Here is an 8,902-nt window from a genome sequence, read left to right as displayed (position 1 = left end):
CCCTTCCGACCCTAGAAACTATGAAACTATGAAACCTCCCCCAGACCCACTCCTAGACCTGTCCATGCCCTGAGACCTGGCTAGGTGGCATGTGCTTTGTAGGCTGTTTGAATGGGGTTGCAGCCCTGTGGGTGGGAAAGTCACTCCTCTGGGTCAGGACAGGGAGTTGGCTTGGTACCAAAACCATCCCCTGGGCAGTAGAGTTTAGGGCATGGAAAGTTTGTCTAGACAGAACAAGAGGGTTGGGGAGGGGACACTGCATCTTGGGATGCTGGAGGACTGTAACTTGGGTAGCTCATCTGTGGGGAGTGGCTGAACATTAATGGAACATGAGCTGGGTAACATGGATCAGAGATAAACCTGCCTTGGAGTGGCATAACTTTAAGATGTCTAAAGTGTGCTTAAAACTAGTTTCAGGTGTTAATGTGTGGACAATCCAGGAGTTAAAAGTCCCAGGAGCTGCCTAAAATTAATATGTAATGGGGCCCTAAACGTAGCCTAGTGTGGAACCATCCTTATATTTAAGGCTTTTCTTGGCTTAAAGTGACACAACAGCACCCCCGGGTGGTCAGACTGCAGAGACATTTGCAAAGCAATGCAAAAACCTGCATTACCATTTCCTGGGTGTTGCTGATCACCAGGAGACGAGCGCTCTCTGCAGCACAGGACTCCTGGCTGGAATTCCAGTCCTTTCTCTCCTTGGAGAAGAGGTAGCAGCTGTCCCCGTAGCCCATCCACGGCTCAGGGCACCGCGGACAGGAGTCACCTGTAAAGAATCATGACAATGGCTTTGCTCTTTCACTGTCCCCTCTGTAGGATCTCAGGGCACATGGCAGCCTGGATAGTTCAGAGATCACACACCTGCTTGCTGGCATGGAGCCACCCCCTGGCAGAAGGTGACTACTGTGCAGAAAGCAAGGACTGTGATTAAGGCAGGAAATGTAGTACCACAAGGGCCTTTGTAAACTTGCTGTTCTTACTGTTACCCCTCACTTTGACCACACCGATATCAGAAGAGTTACGCAGATCTGAGAGAGTAGAATCTGGCACTCTGTAAGCAAGAGAGGGACTGCAAAGACGGTGGGAAAATGGTATACAATGTGATCATTGCAGGGGCTGAGGTGCGGGGCAGCTGTGCTCACAGCTTAAAGCTATTTACATAACATATGGGCTCTTCTCTGGCGTGGTTTAGCACCTTCTTTGCATGCTGTACTCAGAATGTCACACCCAGAGTATCTGTATTTCTCACAGCACACAAGTCTGTAACGATCTTTGAGTACCTGTCTTTCTGTAACTGGGGAGCACAGTTCAGGTGAAGCAGCTCAGGTTACCCCAAGGAGCCTGCAGGTACGCAACAGGCAAGATTGAGCTTTGGTTTATGTTGGTGCCTAGCTAGAGTAACTCCATCCTCCCTTGGGGGATTACTCCACCCTTATGCCAGTGTCACAGGGACCAGAATCCAACCTCCTCTGCTTAAGACCTTCCATCTTCTGCTCTCAGGCTGTTGAGGCCCAGGGCTATTTTGTACACTTACTCATCTGCAGGACCACTAGCATTACCCCTTGCACCAGCAAGACGGCACTCAGGACACCTACAGTCAAGCGGCAAACGAGAGAGGACTGGGAGCATGGGCCTGGAAGAGAGAAAATAGGAGTCAGGGTAAATGTAGGCTTCACCCTGGACTGCTTGTCCCCATTATGAGCAGCATTGTACAGCCTAGGGTGTCAAATTCACTTGTGCCCCTGAGCCAGATCCAGACTGCAAGGAGCCTCCTGGGCTTGATACAAATGGATGGTGATGGCGAAACAAGTGGCAGTGACAAGGCAAAAGGTGATGTAAGGGTTAGAGCAACTATTGCTGCCCTTGCCCCGCTTCCCCCAACAACATATAGGCCCATCAGGACTCTGAAGGTGGGAATTTGAAGCCAGGCCCTGCCCCTGTTCACCCCAGTCCCAAATTCTCAAGCTGTCACGGAGTCCCACAAGCCCTAAGGTGCTTGATAGCCTTGGCATAGCTCATTTGTGTGCATAGCACTGGCACAGTGTGGAAATGGGCCAGACAATTACCAGTCCCCATGTACTGGGGTTCATTGTAAGACACAACTAAGCAACAGCAGGAGTGCTGCAGCCTTTATTCCTGGAAGATTTCAGGAGAGATGTGCCACATAGGGCTTCCTGCAGTATCCTCAGTAACTCTGCATGGTATACGCACATCAGTGATGCTACAGAACTGACCTAGTGCTTCATAGTTCCCAGGAATGCTGTGGTGGTTAGTACTGGTATGAGGAGAACTGGCTGGTACTGGTAGGTGGTGCTCCTTCCTCAGAGCCAGCACTGACCCCACAGTGGTGCTGCAGGTGCTGTGCAGCTGGCAGGGGAATGGGATGCTCCTGCAGCCAACTTGATACTGACCCCAACATGACTGCAAGGTGCTGGGGGACAGGCTGCTGTGGCTGGAGCTGCCTCCTTTTAGACCTAAAGTACCAACAAGGCTTCTCCCACTTGCTTATTTAATGAAACCCTGGCACTTTCACAAGGATAAGATCTGACTTCAGCATGCAGGTCGCACACCTGCTCACGGTTATGTCTTTCTAAGACTCTCTCTGGAGCCTCAGGTGGAAAAGTTACTCTTTCTATGCAACCACTGTCTTTTTGCTCATCTCTGTACAGTACCCAGTGTTATGGGCCTAATCCTCAGGACTTAGGTTGCTGCTACAAATTCCTAATAATAAATTATTATTATAGTGTCAGCAGCTCAGGGGGGTTTCTGAACATAATTTCTGCCATACTCTAGAGCAGCTTCTACCATCCTAAAAAGGTGCCTGGATTTTAGAGCATGTGTTGGGGGCAAGTCACCAACTTCTATATGTAACAGGTCATCTTCTGTGTAACTCATTTGTCTTTAGTGGGCAAGCACAGGAGGGGAGTCTGACCCAGGACATGTTTGGTTTCAGTAAGGTCCTTGACATACCAATGTTAATGCCAAAATCTACTTGGAAATCTTTGCTGTGTGTGGGGCATGTCTATGTTTATTGCTTTTGCTGGGATTCTGGGGTTTTTGTTTTATCATTTATTGTATGGGGTTTTAACGCGGTGATGCAAGTTGAATGGGCAATGGGACTTCAACAGGGTAATAAATCATCAATAAACAGCTGCACACAATGAGCAATCCTGGAGCATAAGCTTGCCCTCTATTAATCTATCTTCAGGTTTATTACTGGTGAACCCATTCCACATCAAATAATCAGTAAAATCCTTTGTGGACATTGCGGCACCTCTGGCAGGTCATCCTATGTGCAGCCTGAACTGGCTATGTAGGAGGCCTTGCTTTAATTGCATAATTTTAATTGGTGGGAAGGACAGTTCAGTTTGTTAAGACTCTTTCTTTCCCCTCCTATTGTGCTTGCACATTTGACAGGTACCAGGTCTTCTGGTTGTCTGGTAGTTCTGGGACAGAAGTGTCAGTGCTGCAAGCGTCACTTATAATGGGCAGACATTCTCAAAGAGGAAGTTTTTGCAGCACTTCCTAAAGCTGGCAGGTCTCTTGCCTCCATCTCCCCACCTTCTTCTCCTTGGTTATTTAAAAACAATCAGCATCAAATACTGTTCAGCTTAAATAAGTTGAAATATCAGGATAATGTGGAAATCCGAGACCTCAAGCCTCTTGTTGTTTGCATCAGCTTTACCTTGGCTCTTCCTAGAGTCTACTTCAGTACGGTAGACTATACCTCGTTAGCAGACATGCCACAAATTAAGTCCTGTGCCCTCCCCAAGTATCACTTCAATCCCCTTCCTCTGCCTGATCTGCTGCGCTCTCTCCTGCTCCCTATCCAGTGCTCCCTGCTCTTTTTCGTGCTGTTTTCTGCTTCCTGCCCTGTCTGCTGCTGTGCTGCCTGTTCCCTCCCCAGTCTGCCACATGTCCCACACACAGGTTGCTTGTGCCACTTGTGGCACCTGTGCCATGGCCTGGCCACCTCACGTCTACTTGATGTTACTTTTGTTTCTGTTGCCTTCAAACACAACATCAGTTGCACCAGTGCAGCCCCCCAGGAAAGTGGAGTCAGCCTGAAGACCTGAAAAATCCCCCAGCCCTGAAGTTAGGTATGCATGGCAGGGCTGACTCATTTTCTTGCTTGTACATAGCAAATAGCTCAAGAAGGAGATAATTATCTTCCAAGACATGACATTCAATTCTGATCAAACAGTTCTGACGAGTTGGCTGTTTTTGTTTTTCTCCATTTCTTCTGTCTGATAGGTATAGATCTCAATCGGCTTTAGAAACCTGATAACGTGACCTCTTCTGAAACAGGAGGATGTGAAAATCTAATCTAATAGGGTGCTTGTAGACATGCATGGAGGCTGCTCCAGTATGTTGTCATTACAGTACATCAGAGCAGACTCAGTTAATCAAGTCTGCTGGGATGTACTAATTAGTGCACTCCAGCCAGCCTCCTCATCTTATGTATCAGCAGCTCCATGCTTCAAAATGGCAGCTCATTTGATTAGCTTTAGTTAAAGTGCCCCAGTCGCCATTTTGATGTGTGAGGACACTGACACACAAGATGCTGCAGGCGCTTTAGTTAGAGTAGCTGTCAGAGGCACTCTAATTAAGCATCCCTACCTTCCCCATCTCCTGGGGCTCGTGTAAAAATGGCCATAAAGACTAAAGTAAATGCACTTGATGGATTCAGTCACTTGGCTCTGTCATTTCCCTGGGCTTTGAGCACATGTACAATAAAACAACTATATTTCACAAACAGACAAATTAACACAAAGCTCATCTACTTTGATCAATGAATCTACTGGGCCTGTCCATCCCCCACCAGGCCCACATGCACCTTCTGAACCCTTTCCCTTTGTCAGAGTATGGTGAATTAAGCAGGCCCAATACTGTACCATGAGGTACAGGCTTAGGATCCAAGGGCAACAAATGAAACACCAACTAAACAGAAATAACAACAGTGGTAGGCCTCTTCCAAGTGCTGGGCCCAAGATGCCATTTCCAGTAGACTAGGGATGTTCAAAATATGTCCATACATGTTCTTGGAGTTAGTTTTCCCTGCCAGAGGCCCAGGCACCGCCATGGACTCTGAGGGGCTCGTTGTGCCTGGGTGCCTGTTCGTGAGATTCATAGACAACTGGGCTTCTTCAGGATGGGGTTTACTTTGGGAAGGCTCAGATGCCTCCCTGAGGACTGCTGGGCTATTTTGGTTTGGTGCCTTCCTGGCTGGAGAAAGGGGAAAGCAGTGGGACTGTCTCCCCAGAAGCCCTATGTGATATCAGATATCAACAGAAGATTGTACAGGTCTTTGTAATGTGGTCCTCCCCCTCCTTTTCTACACGCTTAGAAAAAAGGTTAATACTCTAAATGTCAAAGCTGGGTCCCACTGCCTTGAATAGGACACTTCACATCTATTGTTTCAGCTTCTGCAAACAAAGGCAGAGATCACTGCAGTTGTTCACCTTGAAAATGAGAGCAGAGTGTATTTCCACAGCCAGAACAGTGAGAAATGTCTTTCTTTAAAAAAGAAATTTTAAAAAGCTTCATTCCTGGAAAATAAGATAGCAGAAAAGCCATGCTGGCACACTGTTCCCATGCATACCAATTGAACTGAAGCCCTGGTGGGCTCCATGTGACTAAGAAGGAAAACAGAAATTGGGCTCTGAGTGTATTTAGTTAACAAGCAATTACAGCCCCGAGCAGCACCGTAACTGAGCAGTGTATTCAACTGCAAGCATTTCTGCTATTCTTAGGTGACGACCGAAGGTGCTGCTGAGAAACAAGAGGATTGAATAAGAGAAGCAGGCATGCAACTGAAAAAAGAGAGAGACTCTGTATAGGACAGTTCGGATAGAGATGATCCCGCCTCTGGCATGGGGTTGGTTGGACTAGATGACCTCTGAAGGTCCTTTCAGCCCTACTTTTCTATGATTCTATGAATCATAGACTTGATAAATCAGAAAATATTTCCCACCAGTGACCTGTGAAACTGCAAATTGCCCCAGAGAGAAGGGTTGTAACTTGAATTACACTGTACATTTTGGGTGACTATAGACACGTTCCAATTAGAACGTGTCCGAGCAGACTCAATTAATTGAATCTGCTCCTTATTCTAATGTGAATGCTCCCAGTGTCACCTCACCATCACATGTATTAGTCCCTCTCCCCATTTGAAAATGGCCTCAAAGCCACTTCAATTCAATCTCCTTGAATGAGCTTTAGTTACAGCATCACCGTGGCCATTTTGAAATGCAGAGGAAGGGTGGAGGGGTGGGGGTGAGCCATTTTAATTAGACTGGCTGTCTTCGAACTGTTCTAATTCAAATGCCTCCCCCCCCGCTCCACACCCACCCCTGAGCATGTGTAAAGGCAGCTTTAATTTAAATTAAGACTGGCTTAAGGTCTGTTGAGTCAACTCTGCTAAGTTACAGTGGTTCACAGGGAGCAAACCAATAATATTGCTAGCTCTTTTATTTCTATGATGACAGGTTCTGTTCTGCAGCTGGAAATTGCTAGCGCTTTGTGATTACTGTCTTGGTAAGGATCAGAACTGTGCCATCTTGCATCTCAGATAGATCCCAGATGTTTTCAGTGTCACTGGGAAAGGATGCATATCTCATGGAGGTTAGAGTAGGAAAAAATGAGGCTTCAAGGGACCTGGCTCTAGCACTTGCTGGCTTTGACTGGAGGTAAAATGCATAGGCCAAAATTTTCAAAAGTGGCCTCTGACTTCAAGAGCCCAATTTGAGACCCCTGGGGGCTGGGTTTTCAAGGATACCGAGAACCCACAGCTGTCTTTCAGCCAAACTCATCCCCAGCACAAAAATCTACTCACTTCAGTGGCCTCACATGAAGGATGTCTCAGACCTGGAATTTGGGTAAGGGCTGAGTTGGACAATGGGGACAAATACATACAATAACAAGATATCGCTTAGAGCATTTTTGTGGCTGTAACATTCACCCATCGTCCTTCTCTGAACAGCCCCACAATAGAAGCACAGAGAGGGACAAACAGGAGGGAGGCTTTTTTCATCTCAGGAGATCAGAAGTGTGAGGCATGTCCTCCAGGGCTGAACTGGTGGAAAGAACTCCACATCCCAGAGAAAATGGAAACCTGCTTCCCTGCGGCCCCTGCCCAGGGACCTGTGGGGAGAGGATTCAATTGTACAGAGTATGCCCAGGAATGTCTAGAGCAATTGAATGCCTCTGCTTAAGAGGTGAGCCAGGTCATGGGCTGGAAGTGAAAGCTCCTGCAGCCAGAAAGGCAGATTACATATGAACTGACAACCAGCCTGATTCTCCACTACCAGAAGTCAACCCAGCTCCCCTGGATGGACAACAATCACTCCCTCCACTGCTGGAAACCAGCCTAGACCCCCACCCTCCCCAATATGGGTGCCCACCCTTGCTACCCACCTTCCCCCTTGGCCTGAAACCCAGCTCTGTCCCTCACTTAAGTACCCACCATAAGCAGGTACTAAGCTTCACTAGAGAAAGGTGCCTAGACAGGATCATTATGGGAGGGACCACCCTTGAAGGAGTGAGATGGAAAGCAAACAGACACCATATAATGCTGGGCAAGGGATGTTGTACAGCAACAATATTCTCCTTCGCAGGAAGGTCTCCTTCCAAGTGAGTGCAGCACAGGTGGCAGAAAGGTACTTGAAGTTTCCTGAGGCAGCTTTGTTCAAACCGATCAGCATTTCAGCAGGCAGTATGAAGTACCATAAGAACCTGCAAGATTATTTTTCATTGGCAAGCACAGAAGCATCCCATAACAGGACAGGGAAGTGAAAGCCCACCTCCACGTGGATGTGAGGAGAACCTACTTAGTGCTGGGCACCTCATTACTGGCTATTAATAAACTATAGGGAGTTCATAGAACAGCAATAAAAATGATTAAGTGATTTATATGGAGAGGTTAAAAGAGCTAAATTCTGTCTCTGTCAAAGCAACAACTAAGGAGAGACTTCACAATAGCCTGCACAAATCCAACAGGTGTAAAGAGGAAGGGGGAAAGGAATTTTAAGGGCTGTACATGGAGGAAAGGTTACCGGGAGAAGTGGAGATGAAATTATGAAAGGGAAAATGTAAGGTGAATACTAGAAAAATCTTTGTGCTGGCAAGATGTACTGGCCTGTGGAATTGCCTCTCAGGAGATGGCAGGGGAAGCTTAGGCCATGGAGTCATTTAAAATCAGACCAAAGATAATAGCAAAGAAAGAGAGCACAGGGACCAGTCCTGCACTGACCCCAGGAAAGCCAACCAGTGGATCTAATAGGTTTTTCCTATCTCTCAACTATGATTCACACATACCTTTAATTTTTCTAGAGCCTCGTCTTCTCTAGCCCGCACAGGCATAAGGTTTCACGCATTCAAATTATGAAAAAAAAGGTCAGAGTGGTTTGGTTGTTGAGTGTCCTCCTCAAGATGTGCATGAGAGGCTGAACTTTCAGAGTTTTGTACTCACAGCTCCCGCTGACTTCTATTAAACTGTGTGAGACCTCAGTATTTTTTAAAAGAAGAACCAAAATTTCAAGTCTCAAGACGCAAAGCCTCAAAGTTTCAATCAGTCACCAGCTGTAAGCAGGACTTGTCACAAGTCCTGCAAGTACTTACTGCAAATCCTTTAGTCCCAGAGTTCCCCTTACCTTTACGTTTCAGTCCATCATTGGCATGGATTGGTGGGGGCTGGGAAAACTTGACAGAGGTATAAATTATTTCTTCGCTCCTTTCAGCACCAGAGGTTTCTGTCTTGTTTCCCTCCATGCCAAGAAGCGCGTGTATCGCAAGGAGTCTGAATCAGGCAAATGAACGAAAAATGTTCAAAGCCTGTGAAACAGGAAACCCGAGACTGCTTGAAAAAAAAAAAAAAAGAAAAAAAAAAAAAAAAAAAAAAAAA

General features: G+C 46.7%; 1 protein-coding gene across 1 annotated transcript; it reads right to left on the bottom strand.

Annotated features, from left to right (window-relative positions):
- Positions 1–140: 140 nt before the first annotated feature.
- On the bottom strand, positions 141–8,849 carry KLRG1 (killer cell lectin like receptor G1). Its single transcript, XM_019515864.1, has 4 exons — positions 8,652–8,849; positions 1,535–1,633; positions 606–766; positions 141–224 (listed from the first exon to the last, which is right to left on the bottom strand). Exons 1-4 carry the CDS (start codon positions 8,767–8,769, stop codon positions 141–143), a joined length of 462 nt encoding a protein of 153 aa, XP_019371409.1. The 5' UTR covers positions 8,770–8,849.
- Positions 8,850–8,902: the final 53 nt, after the last annotated feature.

This window comes from Gavialis gangeticus, unplaced genomic scaffold (genome assembly GCF_001723915.1).
Source record: "Gavialis gangeticus isolate Ggan-Ray unplaced genomic scaffold, GavGan_comp1, whole genome shotgun sequence".
NCBI classification, from domain to species: Eukaryota; Metazoa; Chordata; order Crocodylia; family Gavialidae; genus Gavialis; species Gavialis gangeticus.
Note: the sequence above shows the minus strand (reverse complement) of the source record. Positions and strands in the feature narration are given on the sequence as shown.

Coding starts and splice junctions, on each gene's coding strand:
- KLRG1 (XM_019515864.1), bottom strand. CDS start 8,769: ATGGAGGGAAACAAGACAGAAACCTCTGGTGCTGAAAGGAGCGAAGAA. Junction 1,634..8,651: donor TGATGGACTGAAACGTAAAG/GTAAGGGGAACT, acceptor TCTCTCTTCCAG/GCCCATGCTCCCAGTCCTCT. Junction 767..1,534: donor GCTAGTGGTCCTGCAGATGA/GTAAGTGTACAA, acceptor GATTCTTTACAG/GTGACTCCTGTCCGCGGTGC.